The sequence below is a fragment of the Pseudophryne corroboree genome, chromosome 6, assembly GCF_028390025.1.
Source record: "Pseudophryne corroboree isolate aPseCor3 chromosome 6, aPseCor3.hap2, whole genome shotgun sequence".
NCBI classification, from domain to species: Eukaryota; Metazoa; Chordata; class Amphibia; order Anura; family Myobatrachidae; genus Pseudophryne; species Pseudophryne corroboree.
Window position 1 is genome coordinate 747,447,212 of NC_086449.1, and position 27,857 is coordinate 747,475,068.

Consider the following 27,857-nt stretch of genomic DNA (forward strand, 5'->3'; position numbering starts at 1 on the left):
TGAAGTTCCAGAGCCTTTTCCACAGGAAGAAAGACTCTCTGTAGTTCTGTGTCCAATATCATTCCCAAAAACGACAACCGCGTCGTCGGAATCAACTGTGATTTTGGCAAGTTTAGAAGCCAACCATGTTGTTGAAGAACGGTCATGGAGAGTGCAACGTTTTGGACCAACTGGTCCCTGGATCTCGCCTTTATTAAGAGATCGTCCAAGTATGGGATAATTGTGACTCCTTGCTTGCGAAGGAGAACCATCATCTCCGCCATCACTTTGGTGAAAATCCTCGGAGCCATGGATAGACCAAACGGCAACGTTTGAAATTAGTAATGACAATTCTGAATTGCAAATCTCAGGAAATCCTGATGCGGAGGATAAATGGGAACATGTAAGTAGGCATCTTTTATGTCCACCGACACCATAAAATCCCCTTTCTCCAGACTGGAGATCACTGCTCGGAGAGACTCCATCTTGAATTTGAATCTCCTTAGGTAGAAATTCAGAGATTTCAGGTTTAGGATTGGTCTGACCGAGCCGTCCGGCTTCGGGACCACAAACAGGCTCGAATAAAAACCTTCTCCCTGTTGTGACTGGGGAACCTTGACGATAGCTTGATTTTGTCACAATTTTCGTATTGCGTCGCAAACTACCTCCCTGTCGGGAAGAGAAGCTGGTAAGGCCGATTTGAAAAAACGTTGAGGGGGGACATCTTGAAACTCCAGCTTGTACCCTTGGGATACTATTTGTAAAATCCAAGGGTAAAGGTTCGAACTAACCCAAAACTGACTGAAGAGTTTGAGACGGGCCCCCACCGGTGCGGACTCCCGCATAGAAGCCCCAACGTCATGCGGTGGAATTGGCAGGAGCCTGGGAGGACTTCTGCTCCTGGGAGCCTGACAAGGCTGGAGATCGTTTACCTCTTCCCCCTTCCTCTAGTAGCAAGGAAGGAAGAACCTCGGCCCTTTCTGTATTTATTGGGACGAAAAAACTGCATCTGATAATGGTGCGTTTTCTTTTGTTGTGGAGGAACATAAGGTAAAAAGGATGACTTACCCGCGGTAGCCGTAGACACCAAATCATCAAGGCCGTGTCCAAATAATGCCTTACCTTTATATGGTAGAGATTCCATACTTTTCTTGGAGTCAGCATTCCATTGGTGAATCCACAACGCTCGTCTAGCTGAGACAGCCATGGCACTGGCCTTTGATCCCAAAAGACCAATATCTCTCGTAGCTTCCTTAAGGTATGCTGCAGCGTCCTTGATATAACCCAGCGTCAAGAGGATGTTATCCCTGTCTAGGGTATCTATATCAGATGACAAGTTATCTGCCCACTTTTCGATAGCAATACTTACCCACGCAGACGCAATGACAGGTCGGAGAAGTGTACCAGTGGTCACATAAATGGACTTCAACGTAGTTTCTTGTTTACGATCTGCAGGATCCTTAAGGGCCGCAGTGTCAGGTGACGGAAGAGCCACCTTTTTAGACAAACGAGACAAGGCCTCGTCCACAGTGGGGGGTGACTCCCACTTTTCCCTAGCTGCCATAATTCTTTTGGGAATCTAAAACTTTTCGTCAGGACCTTCCCAAACTTTTTCAAATAGCGTGTTCAGTTCATGAGAGGGAGGAAACGTTATCTCAGGTTTCCTTTTATTTATACATACAGACCCTTTTATCAGGGATAGCTGGGTCCTCAGTGATATGTAACACATCTTTAACCGCCACAATCATGTACTGAATGCTTTTTGCCAATTTTGGGTCTAACCTGGAATCGCTATAGTCGACACTGGAATCAGTGTCCGTGTCGGTATCAGTGTCAGCCAACTGGGCCAACGTACGTTTTTGTGACCCTGAGGGCACCTGACTTTGGAATAACATATCTTCCACAGATTTCTTCCATGCCTGTGTCTGCGACTCAGACTTATCTAGCCTCTTACTAATAAGAGCCACATTAGCATTCAAGGCGTTCAACACATTTACCCAATCAGGTGTCGACGGTGCCGACAGGGTCACCCCCGCAGCCGTCTGTGTCCCTAATACAGCCTCCTCCTGGGAAGAGCTTTCAGCCTCAGACATGTCAACACTCGTGCACCAAACACCCACAGACACACCGGGCCTATAGGGGAAAGACCCACAGTAAAGTCTGTCAGAGAGACACAGAGGGAGTTTGCCAGCTCACAACCCAGCGCCTAATCACTGGTTCTGAAACACTAAAGAATGCCCCAGACCTGCAGCGCTTTATATTAAATATATATTGCACCAATATTTCTGTGCCCCCCCTCCGTTTTGCACCCTGATACTTATTCAGAAGTGTGAGGCAGGACTAGCGTCTCTGCAGCCTGTGTAGAGGAAAATAAGAATTTACTTACCGATAATTCTATTTCTCGTAGTCCGTAGTGGATGCTGGGGACTCCGTCAGGACCATGGGGATTAGCGGCTCCGCAGGAGACAGGGCACAAAAGTAAAAGCTTTAGGATCAGGTGGTGTGCACTGGCTCCTCCCCCTATGACCCTCCTCCAAGCCTCAGTTAGGATACTGTGCCCGGACGAGCGTACACAATAAGGAAGGATTTTGAATCCCGGGTAAGACTCATACCAGCCACACCAATCACACTGTACAACCTGTGATCTGAACCCGGTTAACAGCATGATAACAGCGGAGCCTCTGAAAAGATGGCTCACAACAATAATAACCCGATTTTTGTAACAATAACTATGTACAAGTATTGCAGACAATCCGCACTTGGGATGGGCGCCCAGCATCCTCTACGGACTACGAGAAATAGAATTATCGGTAAGTAAATTCTTATTTTCTCTGACGTCCTAAGTGGATGCTGGGGACTCCGTCAGGACCATGGGGATTATACCAAAGCTCCCAAACGGGCGGGAGAGTGCGGATGACTCTGCAGCACCGAGTGAGAGAACTCCAGGTCCTCCTCAGCCAGGGTGTGCCCCTGACCAAGTAGCAGCTCGGCAAAGTTGTAAAGCCGAGACCCCTCGGGCAGCCGCCCAAGATGAGCCCACCTTCCTTGTGGAATGGGCATTTACATATTTTGGCTGTGGTAGGCCTGCCACAGAATGTGCAAGCTGAATTGTACTACACATCCAACTAGCAATCGTCTGCTTAGAAGCAAGAGCACCCAGTTTTTTGGGTGCATACAGGATAACAGCAAGTCAGTTTTCCTGACTCCAGCCGTCCTGGAAACCTATATTTTCAGGGCCCTGACAACATCTAGCAACTTGGAGTCCTCCAAGTCCCTAGTAGCCGCAGGTACCACAATAAGCTGGTTCAGGTGAAACGCTGACACCACCTTAGGGAGAAACTGGGGACGAGTCCGCAGCTCTGCCCTGTCCGAATGGACAATCAGATATGGGCTTTTGTGAGACAAAGCCGCCAATTCTGACACTCGCCTGGCCGAGGCCAGGGCCAACATCATGGTCACTTTCCATGTGAGATATTTCAAATCCACAGATTTGAGCGGTTTAAACCAATGTGATTTGAGGAATCCCAGAACTACGTTGAGATCCCACAGTGCCACTGGAGGCACAAAAGGGGGTTGTATATGCAGTACTCCCTTGACAAACTTCTGGACTTCAGGAACTGAAGCCAATTCTTTCTGGAAGAAAATCGACAGGGCCGAAATTTGAACCCCATAGACACTCCTGTTTGCAGGAAATGCAGGAATCGACCGAGTTGAAATTTCTTCGTGGGGCCTTCCTGGCCTCACACCACGCAACATATTTTCGCCACATGTGGTGATAATGTTGTGCGGTCACCTCCTTCCTGGCTTTGACCAGGGTAGGAATGACCTCTTCCGGAATGCCTTTTTCCCTTAGGATCCGACGTTCAACCGCCATGCCGTCAAACGCAGCCGCGGTAAGTCTTGGAACAGACATGGTACTTGCTGAAGCAAGTCCCTTCTTAGCGGCAGAGGCCATGAGTCCTCTGTGAGCATCTCTTGAAGTTCCGGGTACCAAGTCCTTCTTGGCCAATCCGGAGCCACGAGTATAGTTCTTACTCCTCTACGTCTTATAATTCTCAGTACCTTAGGTATGAGAAGCAGAGGAGGGAACACATACACCGACTGGTACACCCACGGTGTTACCAGAACGTCCACAGCTATTGCCTGAGGGTCTCTTGACCTGGCGCAATACCTGTCCAGTTTTTTGTTCAGGCGGGACGCCATCATGTCCACCTTTGGTCTTTCCCAACGGTTCACAATCATGTGGAAGACTTCCCGATGAAGTCCCCACTCTCCCGGGTGGAGGTCGTGCTGAGGAAGTCTGCTTCCCAGTTGTCCACTCCCGGAATGAACACTGCTGACAGTGCTATCACATGATTCTCCGCCCAGCGAAGAATCCTTGCAGTTTCTGCCATTGCCCTCCTGCTTCTTGTGCCGCCCTGTCTGTTTACGTGGGCGACTGCCATGATGTTGTCCCACTGGATCAATACCGGCTGACCTTGAAGCAGAGGTCTTGCTAAGCTTAGAGCATTGTAAATTGCTCTTAGCTCCAGTATATTTATGTGGAGAGAAGTCTCCAGACTTGATCACACTCCCTGGAAATTTTTTCCTTGTGTGACTGCTCCCCAGCCTTTCAGGCTGGCATCCGTGGTCACCAGGACCCAGTCCTGAATGCCGAATCTGTGGCCCTTTAGTAGATGAGCACTCTGCAGCCACCACAGAAGAGACACCCTTGTCCTTGGAGACAGGGTTATCCGCTGATGCATCTGAAGATGCGATCCGGACCATTTTTCCAGCAGATCCCACTGAAAAGTTCTTGCGTGAAATCTGCCGAATGGAATCGCTTCGTAAGAAGCCACCATTTTTCCCAGGACCCTTGTGCAATGATGCACTGACACTTTTCCTGGTTTTAGGAGGTTCCTGACTAGCTCGGATAACTCCCTGGCTTTCTCCTCCGGGAGAAACACCTTTTTCTGGACTGTGTCCAGAATCATCCCTAGGAACAGCAGACGTGTCGTCGGAGACAGCTGCGATTTTGGAATATTTAGAATCCACCCGTGCTGTCGTAGAACTACTTGAGATAGTGCTACTCCGACCTCCAACTGTTCTCTGGACCTTGCCCTTATCAGGAGATCGTCCAAGTAAGGGATAATTAAGACGCCTTTTCTTTGAATTAGAATCATCATTTCGGCCATTACCTTGGTAAAGATCCGGGGTGCCGTGGACAATCCAAACGGCAGCGTCTGAAACTGATAGTGACAGTTTTGTACCACGAACCTGAGGTACCCTTGGTGAGAAGGGCAAATTGGGACATGGAGGTAAGCATCCTTGATGTCCAGGGACACCATATAGTCCCCTTCTTCCTGGTTCGCTATCACTGCTCTGAGTGACTCCATCTTGATTTGAACCTTTGTATGTAAGTGTTCAAATATTTCAGATTTAGAATAGGTCTCACCGAGCCGTCTGGCTTCAGTACCACAATATAGTGTGGAATAATACCCCTTTCCTTGTTGTAGGAGGGGTACTTTGATTATCACCTGCTGGGAATACAGCTTGTGAATTGTTTCCAATACTGCCTCCCTGTCGGAGGGAGACGTTGGTAAAGCAGACTTCAGGAACCTGCGAGGGGGAGACGTCTCGAATTTCCAATCTGTACCCCCTGGGATACTACTTGTAGGATCCAGGGGTCCACTTGCGAGTGAGCCCACTGCGCGCTGAAACTCTTGAGACGACCCCCCACCGCACCTGAGTCCGCTTGTACGGCCCCAGCGTCATGCTGAGGACTTGGCAAAAGCGGTGGAGGGCTTCTGTTCCTGGGAATGGGCTGCCTGCTGCAGTCTTCTTCCCTTTCCTCTATCCCTGGGCAGATATGACTGGCCTTTTGCCTGCTTGCCCTTATGGGAACGAAAGGACTGAGGCTGAAAAGACGGTGTCTTTTTCTGCTGAGATGTGACTTGGGGTAAAAAAGGTGGATTTTCCAGCTGTTGCCGTGGCCACCAGGTCCGATGGACCGACCCCAAATAACTCCTCCCCTTTATACGGCAATACTTCCATGTGCCGTTTGGAATCTGCATCACCTGACCACTGTCGTGTCCATAAACATCTTCTGGCAGATATGGACATCGCACTTACTCTTGATGCCAGAGTGCAAATATCCCTCTGTGCATCTCGCATATATAGAAATGCATCCTTTAAATGCTCTATAGTCAATAAAATACTGTCCCTGTCAAGGGTATCAATATTTTCAGTCAGGGAATCCGACCAAGCCACCCCAGCGCTGCACATCCAGGCTGAGGCGATCGCTGGTCGCAGTATAACACCAGTATGTGTGTATATACTTTTTAGGATATTTTCCAGCCTCCTATCAGCTGGCTCCTTGAGGGCGGCCGTATCTGGAGACGGTAACGCCACTTGTTTTGATAAGCGTGTGAGCGCCTTATCCACCCTAAGGGGTGTTTCCCAACGCGCCCTAACTTCTGGCGGGAAAGGGTATAACGCCAATAATTTTCTATCGGGGGAAACCCACGCATCATCACACACTTCATTTAATTTATCTGATTCAGGAAAAACTACAGGTAGTTTTTTCACACCCCACATAATACCCTCTTTTGTGGTACTTGTAGTATCAGAAATATGTAACACCTCCTTCATTGCCCTTAACATGTAACGTGTGGCCCAAATGGAAAATACGTTTGTTTCTTCACCGTCGACACTGGAGTCAGTGTCCGTGTCTGTGTCTGTGTCGACCGACTGAGGTAAATGGGCGTTTTAAAGCCCCTGACGGTGTTTGAGACGCCTGGCCAAGTACTAATTGGTTTGCCGGCCGTCTCATGTCGTCAACCGACCTTGCAGCGTGTTGACATTATCACGTAATTCCCTAAATAAGCCATCCATTCCGGTGTCGACTCCCTAGAGAGTGACATCACCATTACAGGCAATTGCTCCGCCTCCTCACCAACATCGTCATCATACATGTCGACACACACGTACCGACACACAGCACACACACAGGGAATGCTCTGATAGAGGACAGGACCCCACTAGCCCTTTGGGGAGACAGAGGGAGAGTTTGCCAGCACACACCAAAATGCTATAATTATACAGGGACAACCTTTATATAAGTGTTTTTCCCTTATAGCATCTTAATATATATAATCATATCGCCAAATAAGTGCCCCCCCTCTCTGTTTTAACCCTGTTTCTGTAGTGCAGTGCAGGGGAGAGCCTGGGAGCCTTCCCACCAGCATTTCTGTGAGGGAAAATGGCGCTGTGTGCTGAGGAGAATAGGCCCCGCCCCCTTTTCGGCGGGCTTCTTCTCCCGTTTTTCTGAGACCTGGCAGGGGTTAAATACATCCATATAGCCCCAGGGGCTATATGTGATGTCTCTTTTAGCCAGTATAGGTATTTCATTGCTGCCCAGGGCGCCCCCCCCAGCGCCCTGCACCCTCAGTGACTGCTGGTGTGAAGTGTGCTGACAACAATGGCGCACAGCTGCAGTGCTGTGCGCTACCTCATGAAGACTGAAAAGTCTTCTGCCGCCGGTTTCTGGACCTCTTCACTCTTCGGCATCTGCAAGGGGGTCGGCGGCGCGGCTCTGGGACCGGACTCCATGGCTGGGCCTGTGTTCGATCCCTCTGGAGCTAATGGTGTCCAGTAGCCTAAGAAGCCAATCCATCCTGCACGCAGGTGAGTTCACTTCTTCTCCCCTAAGTCCCTCGTAGCAGTGAGCCTGTTGCCAGCAGGACTCACTGAAAATAAAAAACCTAACAAAACTTTTACTCTAAGCAGCTCTTTAGGAGAGCCACCTAGATTGCACCCTTCTCGGCCGGGCACAAAAATCTAACTGAGGCTTGGAGGAGGGTCATAGGGGGAGGAGCCAGTGCACACCACCTGATCCTAAAGCTTTTACTTTTGTGCCCTGTCTCCTGCGGAGCCGCTAATCCCCATGGTCCTGACGGAGTCCCCAGCATCCACTTAGGACGTCAGAGAAAATGGCGCTGATCTGTGTGAGCTGTGAGGAACGAAGCCCCGCCCCCTTAATGGCGCGCTTCAGTCCCGCTTTTTTTAAATATATATTTATACTGGCGGGGGTTAGGACAGTGCCTAGGCACTTATGTCCCCACTTGCCAGTTTATTTTGAGGCTTTTCTGCTGCCCAGGGCGCCCGCACCCTGTAGTGCTGCTGTGTGTGTGGGAGCATGGCGCGCAGCGTGCGATTGCTGTGCGGTACCTCAGAATGCAGTCACTGAAGTCTTCTTGATCTTCCTCTACTCACCTGTCTTCTGACCTCTGGCTCTGTAAGGGGGGTGACGGCCGGCTCTGGGAGCGAGCATCTAGGCGTGCCTAGCGATCAAACCCTCAGGAGCTAATGGTGTCCTGTAGCCAGAAGCAGAGCCTTTGAACTCACTGGAAGTAGGTCATACTGCTCTCCCCTTAGTCCCACGAAGCAGGGAGACTGTTGCCAAATAAAAAACCTAACATAAGTCTTTTTCAGAGAAACTCAGTAGAGCTCCTCAGAGTGCATCCAGTCTGCCTGGGCACAATTCTAAAACTGGAGTCTGGAGGAGGGGCATAGAGGGAGGAGCCAGTTCACACCCTTTCAAAGTCTTAAAGTGCCCATATCTCCTGCGGATCCAGTCTATACCCCATGGTTCTAATGGTGTCCCCAGCATCCTCTAGGACGTATGAGAAAAGGCTGAATATGCTTGATGTAATCTATTGCTTACCCACTATGGAACTGAGTTATACTCTTGTGGAGCCCTCAAAAATATCATGTTGCCCACCAGTTCCTTAGCGTGGTCAGAACGACTCTTTGGTTTGTGTGACCACCATCCGTCTCAGGGCACGAGCCACACTTCTCCTCCCAATCTGTTCGGATTCAGTATGCTATCCCGACAGATGGGATGCCAGCGGTCAAAATCCCAACAGCCTCTCCAAAAGTACCGTAACCCTCCCGTTTCCTACCCTAACCATCCCTTGTGGGTGCCTAAACCTAACCCTCCGTTACTCGCTGCCTAAACCTAACCCTCTCCGCTTGGTGCCTAACCCAGACCTCCCTTCCCAAGTGGCTAACCATGACCCCCACTCCCCAGTACCTAACCATAATCTTCACGTTCCTGCACCCTAACCAACCAACCCCCCCCCCCCCCCCCCACTTCACACACACACTCTCACACACAAAGGACACAAATGCGCACCACTGGAAGAACGATTGGGATCCAGGATCCTGAGGTCAGTCGGGATTTTGACTCCAGCCTTATGCAGTCATTCGAGATTCCGGAGGTATTTTAACTACATCCCGTCTATTCTAATTAGCAGATTTCAGTACGTTTTTGTGATCTCCTCATGCCTGCTGAAAACGTTGACTTGTGTTCTGCTTCCTACCTAGTCACTCCACTGTATTATAGTATTGTTCCTGGATTATCAGCATACCTATCTACTGTATTACTGATCTGTAATTTATTGCAGCGACAGGCAGGCTAGATTCATTTTATTCAGAGTGTTTGCAAAACTATTTTGAATCTTCTATGCTGCTCATGATCCCCCAACTACACAACCTCACCATGGGCCCTGACTCACACGTGGACGCAATGCCGTAGAGTTGAGCTATTTTTTTGTACTGCGCATGCGTGTGAGTGACACTGCATGCGCATGCGTGTGAGTGACACTGCATGCTTGATGAGCGGTGGCATTAGCATATTTTTTTTACAGTACCACTGTGTACCAAGACGCAGTGGTGTCAGGATTTGCATCTACCTCTAACTCGGGCTCCATGTCTCAATTTACGAAGAAAGCTTCCCATCCTCAGACTCCAAATATGTTCACCACCTCAGGACTCTTCCAACTAATACTCTGATCCTGAATACGGAGGCCAAACCCGGGTTCGGGGGTCGACGGGACCCTGGATTCTGGCTAAAAAATGCTGGGATTGACGGGATTAGGTTGCAAATGCGCTGTTTTGCTGGGCAGCAATAAACTCTATAGCACTTGGCTTAGACACTGTCCAGCTGTGCGGCCCGAGTGGCAGTGGGGATTTTAGACCTTAGGTTTTCAAATGTAGTGCCGGCCACCAGCTAATCTGAGCTGGTGGACCGGCAGCCAATCAGGAAAATGGCCGCCGCGCTGTCTATGTGTATCTATGGCTGCCTGCCTAACAGTAAATACGCAGCACACTCCTTAGTCCCTACATCCACCCACCATCATTGTTCTCTACTTCCGCCCTCCATCAATGTTCCCTGCACCATTCCTCCCTGCTTCCTACACCCACCCTCCCCCGCTGCTCCCTAAACCCACCCTCCCTAGCTGCTCCCTACACCCTTCCTCACTGCCCTCCACATCCACTCTCCCTGCTCCCTACACCGATTGATCCCTACTGCAACCCCGGGATTCCCAGGATCCCGGAACTGAAAAAATGGCCTGGGATTGGCCTACCTAATCCTGATACAGCACAACCTATTTTGGTTGAATTTATGAAGCAGGTAAAGGTTGGAAATTCTGTGCATTTGCAGAAATGGTCTAGCGTTGTTACACACAGTGCACCCTAAGCTGTAACGGGTCCATTTGGGGACGGGGAGGGGCGCAGGGCCGTGTTCCTGAAAACGGAGGCGTGTTGTCTTTTTTTTTTTTTTAGTGTGCTCCTATTGGTGGTTTAGTAAATCAACTTTTTTCATTTCATATTAAATAACAGGATACCTGCGACTCTCCAGGAAGTATAGAACTACAAATCCCAGCAAGTAATATCAGCTTTTTATTAAATGAATGAGGAATTTACTCAATCCTATTTTGCATTATCTCCCAATATGACAAAGATATCATCTCAAATAACCATAATGAATAGAGTTTAAATACCTCAGGTACACCAAAACCAGGAGTAAACCTGTGTATTACAGGATTTCCAAACAAAAGCGGCTCCTTAGACACCATATAAAATTGGTATAGTTGACTAAAAAAACTTGTCAAATTGCTGTCATTGCAGATCTCAAGAATACTGAAAATGCCGTTCAGCATGACCTCAGCCGCCTTCTTTTTTGCATCAGAGAAAGGTGAGAAGTGATCGTTCCAAAGCCTCACCACTCTTTTAAAAAATCCACTCCCCTCCTTCAAACACACATCATCATACTGATGCCACTCTGTGCAGGAATAAGGAATACATGTGTTAGACATGCAATAGTATATATTTTTTAACATGTTTATCACTAAATATATTAGGGTAGCCCTTGTGGTTTAAATGCACATTTACAAGTCACTTATTAAAAAATGTCTCCTTCATCCATTAGGGGACACTAGAACAAGTATAGCAGTGGTTCCCAAACTTTCTCAAATCATTGCGTCCTAGATTATCAGCATTTTTTTCATGGAACCCCCCGGCCAAACGTATTTTGTGTAGGTAATTATTAAAATAAGTATACTGTGCTTACCTATCATCTTTAGGTTACAGATTATATCATTGGCTGCCACTAGCACTGGTTTTGCCTATCACACTGATCAGAAATAATGTGAACTGGGACAGGACCACCACAGGAAGGGCATGTAGGGCGAACACTTTTCCATTAGATGGTACCCTGAATCCCCCCCTTCATCCTTGTTTCAATCTGCTAGTAGTCTATTGAGGAGGAGAGGTGGGGGACTGCGACTGATTTGCAGTCCCCCACCTTCCCTCCTCAATAGACTACTAGCAGATTGAAACAAGGATGAAGGGGGAGACTCAGGGTACCATCTAATGGAAAAGTGTTCACCCTACATACTGGCACCTATATTAGGAGCTATCCCAGCACATTACTTTCCGCTAGGCATGCTTACCCTCAGGAAAAGATGTATAAGGACACATCTGTAGTTACAGAGAAAGAAGCTGTGCTAACATAAAGTGGTGAATGCCAGGTGGAATTTATGATAATAAACCATTCAAAATGTATTTTGGAGACAATGGGGGGAATTCAATTGTTTTCTCCCCACGGCCGACACTAGATGGTGCCCAACGAAGCAATTCAATTGTTGCTTCGTTCAGGCGTGCTGAGCCGTGGGGAGACACATTTCAGCTTGCAGCCCCCCGTGCTGGCGGCTGAAATGTGTGAAAAATTACCCAAACAGCACTTTTCGTAATCGCGCCCATTAGTTTAGACGGGTTTGGCTGCTTTAGTTACACTAACTGGTGTGATAATGTCTAAGTATTCTGTTTTTGTACGTCTGCAAGATAATGTGTCACCTCTTCCGTAGAGATTCAAAGGAATATGCAGGCAACGGTTGATGGGTGATCTGGTTTCCACAACATGATAAATGTACTCATATTCTTCCTTTCCATTTTTCCCCAAAATAACATATTTGTATGGGATGTGTCTGCCCAAGTTGTCCTTAGAAGAAATGTGAGTTTGTCCTTCATAGAGGAATCCAAGGTCTTTCACCTCTCTTTAAAACAACAGAACATTCATTGAGTTACCACAAGTTTCTGTAAATGTTGGTAATGTTCAGCATTGCACATTTTAAGCTGTACAGTACAGCTAGATCATCAGCAAAACAAATAGGAAGCATATATTGTTCCAAAGCAGACAGAGCGACTACTCCCATCAGTAAATCCAACATTTCCTTTTTCCTACTGAAATATTACTTGCCAATCAACCTGGTAACCGGTCTATAGAGCTACACAAAAAAGGTCTACAGTCAATAGGTAGACCACTAATGGTCAACATGCATTAGGTCATCAGGGTCAAAAGGTCAACAGTCAAAAGGTCGACATGTAAAAGGTACACAGTCCAAAAGGTCTAATAATGCATAATGTACAATTTAATAAAAGGTAAAAACATATAAAATATGCAAAGAAATTGTATAAAACCAATGAGTAGTAGGGGTGATAAGGACTATTAAAAAATTATTTTGTGTTAGCTGCAGGATTGCAACGACCGTGTCCCTTTGGTTTGTGATGGACAGTTCACATTAATATGCTGGCTTGTCTAGAGGTATCCAGTAGGAAATGCAATTACCAACTGTGTGGTCCAAAGCATCGGTTCCCGTGGCAGTGGTTCCTAATGGCAACAGGACTCCATGCATGGCAGTGGAGTCCTGTTGCCATTAGGAACCACTGCCATTTTTTTTCTCCTCATTACTCACAAGATAAACTTAGGGGTCCATTTACTAAGCATTTGATGGAGATAAAGTGGCTGGAGATAAAGTACCAGACAACCAGCTCCTAACTAACATTTTTCAAACCCAGCCTGTGACAAGGCAGTTAGGAGCTGAATGGCTGGTACTTAGGGGCAGATGTATTAAGCCTGGAGAAGTGATAAAGTGGAAGGTGATAATGCTCCAGCCAGTCAGCTTCTAACTGTCATTTTTCAAAACCAGCCTGTAATTTGGCAGTCAGCATCTAATTGGCTGGTGCGTTATCACCTTCCACTTTATCACTTTTCCAGGCTTAATACATCTGCCCCTTAATCTCCGTCCACTTTATAGTAAATAGACCGCCTTGAAAAGTGATCAAGTGGAGAGTGATAAACTAGCAATCAACCAGCTCCTAACTGCCATTTTGCAAATAGGGCCTGTGACATGGCAGTTAGGAGTTGATTGACCTGTACTTTATCTCTCTCCACTTTATCACTTTTTAAGGCTTAGTAGATGTGGCCCATTGTTGTGAAAACTACTGTAATTCCTTTCCTCCTCCTCAATCATACACCAATGCAGCCCTCCACCAATAGAGCACTGAAACACACACACACACACACACACACACACACACACACACACACACACACACACACACACACACACACACACACACACACACACACACACCTCCAGCACCAAAACAACAAGGTCTTGACATTTTACCTTCTGGGCACTGCTCTATAATCTGACAGCCAGAGCTGGGAAGAGGGTCTCAGGTCCCGCTGTGACTCTGGCATGTACGGGATCACAGACTGTATAATGACTTGCAGCCCGGACTAGCTGCTCCTCTGGGCTAGGTTATAATTGCAGATTTTTCAAGCGGAAGTTATGTCACTGATCCCACCCCTCAGTACCTCCACTGCCTTTCACTCCATTATTTGCTTTCCATAGGTCTCCCAGTGAAAGGTGTTTGTGACTATGAAAAAGGTTAATCACGTGAGCTCATCTACCTGCGAGTCCTGTATCATGCCTCGTGCTTGCTCAATAAAGCACTGGTTTGTCATATACTTTACATAGTATGTCTATTCACACATTTACCCCTATTGTTGCATTTACGCTTCTTCGATGTCCTATATTTTGCCATTTAGTCCTCCAAGTATTTGTAATGTGGTTACTTTCCCTACTGTACACTGCTGCAGATTGTTGTAGCACCTTATAATTGCTGATGATGGAGACAATAATAATAACAATAAAACATAAGAACAACAACTTACTCTTTATATTGCATGTAACAAACAACATCGTCCCAATCCTTATACCCATACAGATTTCCAGCTTTCACCACCACTTTATCTTTTTTTTTCACACCAAACTCTTTTGACACAATCACATGGAAATATACGGTGATACGATTTGCTGGATCCAGTTTCCTGAATAAAATTATAAAATTAAAAAGAAGTTGAATACCTGAAATAGACAACATACTTTGGGTCATTAGTACAACTAGACCTAAACGTCGTCCAGGACTGGCTTATACAGTATATCTAGGGCAGCAAACCGAAGGCCATTGGTCATTGTCAGTGTATAAAATACTGTATGTCCTAGTATTTATGTTACACGTTAAATAGATTGATCTGAATATGTAAGGGGTTAGGTACTTGGGAAAACTTACAATAACCCATGAAATGCCTGTACTGTACATAATACTTGTGTAAAAGGATCCAACAAGTCCATAGGCCACTGCACAGATTCTTCTACATCTTCTGCATAACATACCTGACATTTTGGGGCTTATTTGCTTTATTGTCTGAAATGGTTTTATTGGAAGTTGTTTTTCCATCTTCATCTTGTTTATTTTCTTGCTGCATTTTTGCGTCTTCATTCTCACTTTTAGTCACTTTTTCCTTCTATTACAAATGTTAGTAAATGGAAATAAATAGTATTTACTAAATCTCAGAGTACAAATCAAGCATGTCAAACTCAAAATCCTAACCGGGCAGAATAATTAAGGTCTAAAGGTGCATACACACTAGGCAATATTATAAACGATTTCGCTAATTTTCACTCTTCTGAACGATATCGTTTGTATGTACGCTACGAACAATGCATGGTCCCACAGGTTGTTAACGAGGTCGTCTGTACACGCAGCTCAATTTTGGCTATGTCGTTAACGATAAGCAGAGCCGGATTAAGGTCGGTGGGGTCCAGGGCAGCGGAGGTTGTGGGACCCTCCACCAGTAAAGTTGCTTGCAAAGCCCCGCCCCCGCCAAACACACACACTTGCCTGGCTGCAGAGACACGTACAGCACCCAGTCTCCAGCGGCACCGCATTACAGTGGAAGTTGCTTGCGAAGCCCCACCAAACACACACACACACACTCTCTCTCTCTCTCTCTCTCTCACACACTCTCTCTCTCACACACTTGCCTGGCTGCAAAGACACGTACGGCACTCAGTGTCCAGTGGCACCGCACTACAGGGGAGGAGCCCTAAATAAAACTACAGCTCCCAGAATTCCGCAAGGGCTGTTAGGAGCTGTGGTTTTATTTAGAGCTGCTCCATCGTGTTGTGCTGTGCTGCGAGACACCAGTGCTACCCCTGGATACCGGCCGCCCTTGTCGCCCCTCCCTAAATCCGGCTGTGACGATAAAGTGCATATCGTTTAGTGTGTATGCTACGAATGATGAACGGCGAACAACCCCTATGAAATTCCTCCTATCCAGTAGTTGGCAAACCCTGGTGTCGGATGACTCCTGTATATCGTTGGTCATTTGTAAAAATCGCTCAGTGTGTACGCTCAATATCCTTTGTCCGGGACTCCAGGAAGTTCAAGAGAAATCGCTCAACGATACTGCTCATGGAGCATATCATCTAGTGTGTACGCACCTTAAGTCTTGTTTGGCCGCAAGAAAATAGGATTTTAGTACCTACCGGTAAATCCTTTTCTCCTAGTCCGCAGAGGATGCTGGGGACTCCAAAAGGACCATGGGGTATAGATGGGATCTGCAGGAGCTTGGGCACACTGAAAAGACTGACTGGGTGTGAACTGGCTCCTCCCTCTATGCCCTCCTCCAGACCTCAGTTATAGGAACTGTGCCCAGGAGAGACGGACATTTCGAGGAAAGGATTTTTGTTTAAACTAAGGGCGTGAAACATACCAGCCCACACCACAAACATACCGTACAACCGGAGTAACAGTAAACCAGATAACAGTATGAATTAACAACAGCAACAAGCTGAAAACAACAAATACACAACCCGTGTGTAAACGAATTTAACCAGCAAGAATACACTGTAAGTAACAGTCCGCACTGGGATGGGTGCCCAGCATCCTCTACAGACTAGGAGAAAAGGATTTACCGGTAGGTACTAAAATCCTATTATCTGTTACGTCCTAGAGGATGCTGGGGACTCCAAAAGGACCATGGGGTCTATACCAAAGCTCCAGCACGGGTGGGAGAGTGCGGACGACTCTGCAGCACCGATTGAACAAACATGAGGTCCTCCTCAGCCAGGGTATCAAACTTGTAAAACTTAGCATAGGTGTTTGAACCTGACCACGTAGCTGCTCGGCAAAGCTGAAGTGCCGAGACCCCTCGGGCAGCCGCCCAAGACGAGCCCACTTTTCTGGTAGAATGGGCCTTTACTGACTTCGGCAACGGTAGCCCAGCCGAAGAATGAGCTTGCTGAATCGTATTACAAATCCAGCGTGCAATAGTTTGCTTAGAAGCAGGATTTCCAATCTTGTTGGAAGCATACAGAACAAACAAAGCCTCTGTTTTCCTGGTAAGAGCCGTTCTGGCGACGTAAATTTTCAAAGCTCTTACAACATCAAGAGACTTTGGAACTGCCACAGCATCTGTAGCCACAGGCACCACAATAGGTTGGTTAATGTGAAACGAAGAAACCACCTTCGGCAGAAATTGTTGACGAGTCCTCAATTCTGCTCTATCCGAATGGAAGATCAAATATGGACTCTTGTGAGATAAGGCCGCCAACTCTGACACTCACCTGGCAGACGCCAGAGCTAACAGCATGACTACCTTCCAAGTGAGAAACTTTAACTCAACCTTACGCAAAGGTTCAAACCAGGAAGACATAAGAAACTGCAAGAGCACTTCAAGATCCCATGGCGCCACAGGGGGCACAAACTGAGGATGGATATGCAGCAGTCCCTTCACAAAAGTCTGAAACTCTGGAAGGACAGCCAATTCCTTTTGAAAGAAAATAGATAAAGCCGAAATCTGCACTTTGATGGAACCCAATTTCAGGCCTGCATCGACTCCTGCCTGCAAAAAATGGAGAAACCGACCCAAGTGAAATTCCTCCGCAGGAGCAGTTTTGGTCTCACACCACGAAACATACTTTCTCCAAATACGATGATAATGTTTCGCCGTAACCTCCTTCCTAGCCTTAAGGAGAGTGGGAATGACCTCCCCTGGAATACTTTTTCGAGCTAAGATTTGGCGGTAAGTCCGGAAACACGCATGGTCCCTGCAATAACAGGTCCTCTGTTAGAGGAAGCGGCCAAGGATCTTCCACAAGTAATTCCTGAAGATCCGGATACCAGGCCCATCGTGGCCAATCTGGAACGACAAGGATCGCCTGAACTCTTGCTCGTCGAATGATTCCCAGCACCTTTGGAATGAGAGGAAGCGGAGGGAACACATACACCAACTGAAATACCCACAGAGTCACCAGGGTGTCTACTGCACTGGCTTGGGGGTCCCTTGACCTGGAACAATATCGCGGAAGCTTCTTGTTGAGGCGAGACGCCATCATGTCGATCAGCGGAATTCCCCAACGTTTCGTCACTTCTGCAAATACCTCTTGGTGAAGAGCCCACTCTCCCGGATGGAGATCGTGTCTGCTGGGGAAGTCTGCTTCCCAGTTGTCCACTCCCGGAAGGAAGACTGCTGACAGAGCGTTCACGTGCTGTTCCGCCCAGCGAAGGATTCTTGTGGCCTCCGCCATAGCCGCCCTGCTCCTTGTTCCGCCTTGACGGTTTATATGCGCCACCGCTGTTATGTTGTCCGACTGTATCAGGACAGGTCGACCCTGAAGAAGGCTCTTTGCTTGTACCAGGCAGTTGTAAATGGCTCTTAACTCGAGAACATTTATGTGAAGACAAGATTCCTGGAGCGACCATTTCCCCTGGAAATTTCTTCCTTTGGTGACTGCGCCCCAGCCTCGGAGACTTGCATCTGTTGTCAGTAGAACCCAGTCCTGGATTCCGAACCGGCGCCCTCCTAGGAGGTGGGAACTCTGTAGCCACCACAGGAGAGAAATCCTGGCCCTGGAAGATAGACTTATCTTCCGGTGCATGTGCAGGTGAGACCCGGACCATTTGCTCAGCAGATCCCACTGAAACACCCGGGCATGAAACCTGCCAAACGGAATGGCTTCGTACACCGCAACCATTTTCCCCAGAACCCGAGTACATTGATGAATCGACACACTCGACGGCCTCAGAAGCTCCCTGACCATCATCTGCATTTCCAGAGCTTTGTCTTCCGGAAGACACTCTCCGTAACTCCGTGTCTAGAATCATGCACAGAAAGGGCAGCCGAGTGGTCGGAATCAACTGAGACTTTGGCAAATTTAGCACCCAACCGTGTTGTCGCAGAACCGACAGAGACAAATCCACCTTTCTCAACAACCGCTCCTTGGACCTCGCCTTTATCAGGAGATCGTCCAAGTACAGGATAATTGTAACCCCTTGCTTGCGAAGGAGAACCATCATTTCCGCCATGACTTTGGTGAAAATCCTCGGGGCCATGGAAAGCCCAAACGGCAACGTCTGAAATTGGTAATGAGAATCCTGTATCGCAAACCTGAGGAAGGCTTGATGCGGAGAATATATCGGGAGGTGTAAGTAGGCATCCTTTATGTCGATTGACGCCATAAAATCCCACCCTTCTAGGCTGGAAATCACAGCTCGAAGAGATTCCATCTTGAACTTGAAAACTTTCGAATATGGATTGAGGGATTTTAGGTTCAGAATCGGTCTGACCGAACCGTCCGGTTACGGTACAACAAAGAGGCTTGAGTAGAACCTCTCCCCCTGTTGGGACGGGGGAACGGAAACAATGACCCTCTGTTGACACAACTTTTGTATTGCTGCCTTCACCACCTCCCTGTCCAGAAGAGACACTGGTAAGGCCAAAATGAAAAACCGGTGAGGGGGCAATCTCCTGAAAGTCCAGCTTGTATCCCTGAGATACTATATCCAGGACCCAAGGGTCCAGGCCTGATTGAACCCAGACCTGACTGAAGATCCGCAGACGGCCCCCCACCGGTCCGGACTCCCCCAGGGAAGCCCCAGCATCATGCGGTGCACTTGGTAGAGGCAGGGGAGGACTTTTGGTCCTGGGCGCCTGATACTGCAGTCGACTTTCTTCCCCTTCCTCTACCCTTTGAAGCGAGGAAGGACGAACCTTTTCCATGCTTGTATTTATTTGGACGAAAGGACCGCATCTGCTGATGTGTGCCTTCTTCTGTTGCATGGGAACATAAGGAAGAAAAGATGACTTACCCGCCGTCGCGGTAGACACCAGGTCAGCTAAGCCGTCACCAAACAAGACACTACCTTTGAAGGGGAGAGCTTCCATAGCTCTCTTGGAGTCGGCATCAGCATTCCATTGATGGATCCACTGAGCCCTCCTGGCCGAGATCGCCATGGCATTGGCCCTTGATCCCAAGAGACCAACATCCCTTGCTGCATCCTTCAGGTAATCTGCAGCGTCCTTGATATAACCAAGAGTCAAAAATAAGAATTTACTTACCGATAATTCTATTTCTCATAGTCCGTAGTGGATGCTGGGGACTCCGTAAGGACCATGGGGAATAGCGGCTCCGCAGGAGACTGGGCACATCTAAAGAAAGCTTTAGGACTAACTGGTGTGCACTGGCTCCTCCCCCTATGACCCTCCTCCAAGCCTCAGTTAGGATACTGTGCCCGGACGAGCGTACACAATAAGGAAGGATTTTGAATCCCGGGTAAGACTCATACCAGCCACACCAATCACACCGTATAACTTGTGATCTGAACCCAGTTAACAGTATGATAACAGAGGAGCCTCTGAAAAGATGGCTCCCAACAATAATAACCCGATTTTTGTAACAATAACTATGTACAAGTATTGCAGACAATCCGCACTTGGGATGGGCGCCCAGCATCCACTACGGACTATGAGAAATAGAATTATCGGTAAGTAAATTCTTATTTTCTCTAACGTCCAAAGTGGATGCTGGGGACTCCGTAAGGACCATGGGGATTATACCAAAGCTCCCAAACGGGCGGGAGAGTGCGGATGACTCTGCAGCACCGAATGAGAGAACTCCAGGTCCTCCTCAGCCAGGGTATCAAATTTGTAGAATTTAGCAAACGTGTTTGCCCCTGACCAAGTAGCTGCTCGGCAAAATTGTAAAGCCGAGACCCCTCGGGCAGCCGCCCAAGATGAGCCCACTTTCCTTGTGGAACGGGCTTTTACAGATTTTAGCTGTGGCAGGCCTGCCACAGAATGTGCAAGCTAAATTGTACTACAAATCCAACGAGCAATAGTCTGCTTAGAAGCAGGAGCACCCAGCTTGTTGGGTGCATACAGGATAAACAGCGAGTCAGATTTCCTGACTCCAGCCGTCCTGGAAATATTTTCAGGGCCCTGACAACATCCAGCAACTTGGATTCCTCCAAGTCCCTAGTAGCCGCAGGCACCACAATAGGTTGGTTCAGGTGAAAACGCTGGAACCACCTTAGGGAGAAACTGAGGACGAGTCCTCAATTCCGCCCTGTCCGAATGGAAAATCAGATAAGGGCTTTTACAGGATAAAGCCGCCAATTCTGACACGCGCCTGGCCCAGGCCAGGGCCAACAGCATGACCACTTTCCATGTGAGATATTTTAACTCCACAGATTTAAGTGGTTTAAACCAATGTGACTTTTGGAACCCAAACTACATTGAGATCCCAAATTGCCACTGGAGGCACAAAAGGAGGCTGTATATGCAGTACCCCTTTTACAAACGTCTAAACTTCAGGGACTGAAGCTAGTTCTTTTTTGGAAGAAAATTGACAGGGCCGAAATCTGAACCTTAATGGACCCCAATTTCAGGCCCGTAGACACTCCTGTTTGCAGGAAATGTAGGAATCGACCCAGTTGAATTTCCTCCGTCGGGCCTTACTGGCCTCGCACTACGCAACATATTTTCGCCAATTGCGGTGATAATGTTTTTGCGGTTACATCCTTCCTGGCTTTAGATCAGGATATGGATGACTTCATCCGGAATGCCTTTTTTCCTTCAGGATCCGGTGTTCAACCGGCATGCCGTCAAACGCAGCCGCGGTAAGTCTTGGAACAGACAGGGTCCTTGCTGGAGCAGGTCCCTTCTTAGAGGTAGAGGCCACGGATCCTCCGTGAGCATCTCTTGAAGTTCCGGTTACTAAGTCCTTCTTGGCCAATCCGGAGCCACGAATATAGTGCTTTCTCTTCTCCATCTTATCAATCTCAGTACCTTGGGTATGAGAGGCAGAGGAGGGAACACATACACTGACTGGTACACCCACGGTGTTACCAGAGCGTCTACAACTATTGCCTGAGGGTCTCTTGACCTGGCGCAATACCTGTCAAGTTTTTTAATCATGTGGACGACTTCTGGGTGAAGTCCCCACTCTCCCGGGTGGAGGTCGTGCTGAGGAAGTCTGCTTCCCAGTTGTCCACTCCCGGAATGAATACTGTTGACAGTGCTATCACATGATTTTCCGCCCAGCGAAGAATCCCTGCAGGTTCTGCCATTGCCCTCCTGCTTCTTGTGCCACCCTGTCTGTTTACGTGGGTGACTGCCATGATGTTGTCCGACTGGATCAACACCGGCTGACCTTGAAGCAGAGGTCTTGCTAAGCTTAGAGCATTGTAAATGGCCCTTAGCTTCAGGATATTTATGTGAAGTGATGTATCCAGGCTTGACCCTAAGCCCTGGATATTCCTTCCCTGTGTGACTGCTCCCCAGCCTCGCAGGCTGGCATCCGTGGTCACCAGGACCCAGTCCTGAATGCCGAATCTGCGGCCCTCTAGAAGATGAGCACTCTGCAACCACCACAGGATGGATACCCTTGTCCTTGGTGACAGGGTTATCCGCTGATGCATCTGAAAATGCGACCCGGACCATTTGTCCAGTAGGTTCCACTGGAAAGTTCTTGTGTGGAATCTAACGAATGGGATTGCTTCGTAGGAAGCCACCATTTTTACCCAGAACCCTTGTGCTTTGATGCACTGAGACTTGGTTCGGTTTTAGGAGGTTCCTGACTAGCTCGGATAACTCCCTGGCTTTCTCTTCCAGGAGAAACACCTTTTTTCTGGACTGTGTCCAGGAACATCCCTAGGAAACAGAAGACAAGTCGTCGGAACCAGCTGCGATTTTGGAATATTGAGAATCCAATCGTGCTGCCGCAACACTACCTGAGATAGTGCTACACCGACTTCCAACTGTATCTTACCCTTATCAGGGAATCGTCCAAGTAAGGGATAACTAAAATTCCCTTCCTTCGAAGGGATATAATTTCGGCCATTACCTTGGTAAAGACCCGGGGTGCCGTGGACCATCCCTACGGCAGCGTCTGAACTGATAGTGACAGTTCTGTACCATAATCTGAGGTACCCTTGGTGAGAAGGGTAAATTTTGACATGAAGGTAAGCATCCTTGATGTCCCGAGACATCATGTAGTCCCCTTCTTCCAGGTTCGCAATCACTGCTCTGAGTGACTCAATCTTGAATTTGAACCTCTGTATGTAAGTGTTCAAAGATTTTAGATTTAGAATCGGTCTCACCGAGCCGTCTGGCTTCGGTACCACAATAGTGTGGAATAATACCCCGTTCCCTGTTGCAGGAGGGGTACCTTGATTATCACCTGCTGGGAATACAGCTTGTGAATGGCTTCCAAAACTGCCTCCCTGTCAGAGGGAGACGTCGGTAAAGCCGACTTTTGGAAACGGCGAGGGGGAGACGTCTCGAATTCCAATATGTACCCTTGAGATATTACCTGAAGGATCCAGGGGTCTACTTGCGAGTGAGCCCACTGCGCACTGAAATTCATTGAGAACGGGCCCCCACCGTGCCTGAGCTTGTAAGGCCCTAGCGTCATACTGAGGGCTTGGCAGAGGCGGGAAAGGGTTTCTGTTCCTGGGAACTGGCTAATCTCTTCAGCCTTTTTCCTCTCCCTCTGTCACGAGCAGAAAAGAGGAACCTTTTGTCCGCTTGCCAACAAAGGACTGCGCCTGATAATACGGCGTCTTATTTTGAGAGGCGACCTGGGGTACAAACGTGGATTTCCCAGTTGTTGCCGTGGCCACCAGGTCTAAAAGACCGACCCCAAATGTCCCTTTTCAAAGGCAATACTTCCAAATGCCGTTTGGAATCAGCATCACCTGACCATTTTACTGGTAGAATTGGACAACGCACTTATACTTGATGCCAGTCGGCAAATATTCCGCTGTGCATCATGCATATATAGAAATGCATCTTTTAAATGCTCTATAGGCAATAATATACTATCCTTATCTAGGATATCAATATTTCCAGTCAGGGAATCCGACCATGCCAACCCAGCACTGCACCTCCAGGCTGAGGCGATTGCTGGTCGCAGTATAACACCAGTATGTGTGTGAATACATTTTTGGATACCCTCCTGCTTTCTATCAGCAGGATCCTTAAGGGCGGCCATCTCATGAGAGGGTAGAGCCCTTGTTCTTACTAGAGATGAGCGGATTCGGTTTTACTCGGTTTTACTCGGTTCTCAAAACCGAATCTTATTGGCTCACGGATGTCACGTGTTGTGGATAGCCAATAAGATGCGGTTTTGAGAACCGAGTAAAACCGAGTAAAACCGAATCCGCTCATCTCTAGTTCTTACAAGCGTGTGAGCGCCTTATCCCCCCTAGGGGGTGTTTCCCAACGCACCCTAACCTCTGGCGGGAAAGGGTATACAGCCAATACTTTTTAAGAAATTATCAATTGTTATCGGGGGGAAACCCACGCATCATCACACACCTCATTTTATTTCTCAGATTCAGGAAAACTACAGGTAGTTTTTCCCTCACCGAACATAATACCCCTTTTTGGTGGTACTCGTATTATCAGAAATGTATAAAACATTTTCCATTGTCTCAATCATGTAACGTGTGGCCCTACTGGAAATCACGGTTGTCTCTTCACCGTCGACACAGGAGTCAGTATCCGTGTCGGCGTCTGTATCTGCCATCTGAGGTAACGGGCGCTTTAGAGCCCCTGACGGCCTATGAGACGTCTGGACAGGCACAAGCTGAGTAGCCGGCTGTCTCATGTCAACCACTGTTTTTTTATACAGAGCTGACACTGTCACGTAATTTTCAACAGTACATCCACTCAGGTGTCGACCCCCTAGGTGGTGACATCACTGTTACAGACACTCTGCTCCGTCTCCACATCATTTTTCTCCTCATACATGTTGACACAAACGTACCGACACACAGCACACACACAGGGAATGCTCTGATAGAGGACAGGACCCCACTAGCCCTTTGGGGAGACAGAGGGAGAGTATGCCAGCACACACCAGAGCGCTATATATATATATATATATATATATATATACAGGGATAACCTTATATAAGTGTTTTTCCCCTTATAGCTGCTGTATGTTTTAATACTGCGCCTAATTAGTGCCCCCCTCTCTTTTTTTAACCCTTTCTGTAGTGTAGTGACTGCAGGGAAGAGCCAGGGAGCTTCCCTCCAACTGAGCTGTGAGGGAAAATGGCGCCAGTGTGCTGAGGAGATAAGGCCGCCGAAAAGGGGGCGGAGCCTATCTCCCGTTTTTCTGTATATTCTGGCAGGGGTTAAATGCATCCATATAGCCCAGGAGCTATATGTGATGTATTTTTTGCCATGTAAGGTATTTTTATCATGTTTTATTGCGTCTCAGGGTGCCCCCCCCCAGCGCCCTGCACCCTCAGTGACCGGAGTATGAAGTGTGCTGAGAGCAATGGCGCACAGCTGCAGTGCTGTGCGCTACCTTATTGAAGACAGGAACGTCTTCTGCCGCCGATTTTTCCGGACCTCTTCGCTCTTTTGGCTCTGTAAGGGGGCCGGCGGCGCGGCTCCGGGACCCATCCAGGCTGGGCCTGTGTTCGTCCCTCTGGAGCTAATGTCCAGTAGCCAAGAAGCCCAATCCACTCTGCACGCAGGGGAGTTCGCTTCTTCTCCCCTTAGTCCCTCGATGCAGTGAGCCTGTTGCCAGCAGGTCTCACTGAAAATAACAAACCTAAACTAAAACTTTCACTAAGAAGCTCAGGAGAGCCCCTAGTGTGCACCCTTCTCGTCGGGCACAGAAATCTAACTGAGGCTTGGAGGAGGGTCATAGGGGGAGGAGCCAGTGCACACCAGTTAGTCCTAAAGCTTTCTTTAGATGTGCCCAATCTCCTGCGGAGCCGCTATTCCCCATGGTCCTTACGGAGTCCCCAGCATCCACTTAGGACGTTAGAGAAAGAACATTATCTTTATCAAGGGTATCCATATCAGCAGCTAAATTCTCAGCCCATTTAGCAATAGCACTACTCACCCATACCGACGCCACAGCAGGTCTGAGCAATGCAACCGTATTAGCGAAAATGGACTTCAGAGAAGTCTCCAGCTTGCGATCCGCCGGATCCTCGAGAGCAGCCGTGTCAGGGGACGGAAGCGCCACCTTCTTAGACAAACGGGATAGAGCCTTGTCGACATTCGGGGACGACTCCCATTTTTCCCTGTCATCAGAGGGGAAAGGATACGCCATGAAAATCCTCTTGGGAATCTGCCACCTCTTGTCCGGTGATTCCCAAGCCTTTTCACAAAGAGTATTCATTTCATGAGAGGGGGGAAACTTCACCTCAGGTGTTTTCCCTTTGAACAAACAAATCCTTGTTTCCTGCACCGCAGGTTCGTCAGAAATATGTAAAAACCTTAATAGCCACAAACATGTAACTGAATACTCTTAACTAACCGTGGGGATAAAGCAACCTCAGTGAAGTCGACATCGGAATCAGAATCCGTGTCGGTATCCGTATCTACCAACTGGGTAAACGACCGCTTTTGCGACCCTGATGGGGTCTGCACCTGAGACAAAGCATCCTCCATGGATTTCCTCCACACCTTTGTCTGAGACTCCGATTTATCTTATCTTTTAGACAATGAGGCCACATTTGTATTAAGTGTACTTAACATTGTAAGCAAATCAGGTGTCGGCTGCGCCGACAGAGCCAACTCCAGACCCGCATCTGCGCCCCCAGCAACCTCCTCCAGGGAGTAACACTCAGCTTCAGACATGCCGACACGTAGTACAGACACACACACACTGCCTCAGCTAGGGGACAGACCCACAAGGAAGCCTGGATAGAAAAACACAGAGGGAGTATGCCAGCTCACACCCCAGCGCCCATATATCCCACCAGACAATATATGTGTAAAGCGCTGCTTGTAACTACAATAATTATGCACCAAATATCTGTGCCCCCCCCCCCTCCCGATTTGCTCCCTGTTACTTGAAGTGGAGCTTGGAGGTCCCGGGCCAGCGTCTCATGCAGCGGCTGTGGATGAGAGAAAATGGCGCTGGTGAGCTGTGCGGCTAAGCCCCGCCCCTTCCCGGCGCACTTCAGCCCGCTAGAATTTAAAATGAAAATGCTGGCGGGGGTATGGAAAACGGTGCCCGGGCACCGAAAATGCCTTCTGCCAGCCTGCAAGACCCAGTAACATGCTGCCCAGGGCGCTCCCCCCCAGCGCCCTGCACCCGCAAGTGCCGTTGGTGAAGTGTGTGGGAGCATGGAGCGCAGCGCTACCGCTGCGCTGTACCTCGTTACTGAAGTCTTCTGCCGTCACTGAAGTCTTCTGCCTGCTGCATACTCACCCGGCTTCTGTCTTCTGCCTTCTGTGAGGGGGGTGACGGCGCGGCTCCGGGAACAAGCAGCTAGGCGAACCAAGTGATCGAACCCTCTGGAGCTAATGGTGTCCAGTAGCCTAAGAAGCAGAGCCCTAAAATAAGTAGAAGTAGGTCTGACTTCTCTCCCCTCAGTCCCTCGATGCAGGGAGCCTGTAGCCAGCAGGTCTCCCTGAAAATAAAAAACCTAACAAAAAGTATTTTCTAGAGAAACTCAGGAGAGCTCCCCTAGTGAGTGTCCAGTCAGTCCTGGGCACAAAGTCTAACTGAGGTCTGGAGGAGGGGCATAGAGGGAGGAGCCAGTTCACACCCAGTCAAAGTCTTTTCAGTGTGCCCAAGCTCCTGCGGATCCAGTCTATACCCCATGGTCCTTTTGGAGTCCTCAGCATCCTCTAGGACGTAAGAGAAAAATAAAAAGTCTTATATGCAATTATTATGGGTTGGGTATGGCTTACCAGTGGTCAGCATCCCAACGCCGGGATTCAGCGGGGGGCAAGTGCAACAAAGCCCCTAGGAGCCTCGCTGCGCTCGCCACAGGTCCTATTCCCACTCTATTGGTGTTGAGGACACCCACAGAGTGGGAATAGTCCCTGCTAATCGGCATGCCAACTGTCGGGACTCGGATCGGGCGGGATGTGGGGGTTGGTATTGTGACCGGCGGTCTCCTGACCGCCTGGTCACATAACTACATCCCATTATTACATATTATGTACCCTCCATTCCCTGCAGGATGTGTCCACTTTATTTCATCACTAATAATATATATCACACATTATAACAAATTATCCCCCTCTATGTATGCGATTTCCCCATCTGCTGCCTCTGTCCCCATGTAGGTAATATCAGAATAAATACCATGCACCA

The 27,857-nt window shown here is 48.3% G+C and overlaps 1 protein-coding gene across 7 annotated transcripts in view; it reads right to left on the bottom strand.

Moving 5' to 3' along the window:
- Window positions 1-27,857, bottom strand: part of RNF213 (ring finger protein 213) — a 680,515-nt gene that overhangs the window by 568,025 nt on the left and 84,633 nt on the right. For all 7 annotated transcript variants that reach the window (XM_063928518.1, XM_063928521.1, XM_063928520.1 and 4 more), the window contains 4 exons: window positions 14,829-14,959; window positions 14,327-14,482; window positions 12,160-12,359; window positions 10,806-11,086 (listed from right to left, as the gene is read on the bottom strand). In XM_063928518.1, coding sequence (XP_063784588.1) covers window positions 10,806-11,086; window positions 12,160-12,359; window positions 14,327-14,482; window positions 14,829-14,959 — 768 coding nt within the window. The remainder of the gene's footprint in view (window positions 1-10,805; window positions 11,087-12,159; window positions 12,360-14,326; window positions 14,483-14,828; window positions 14,960-27,857) is intronic.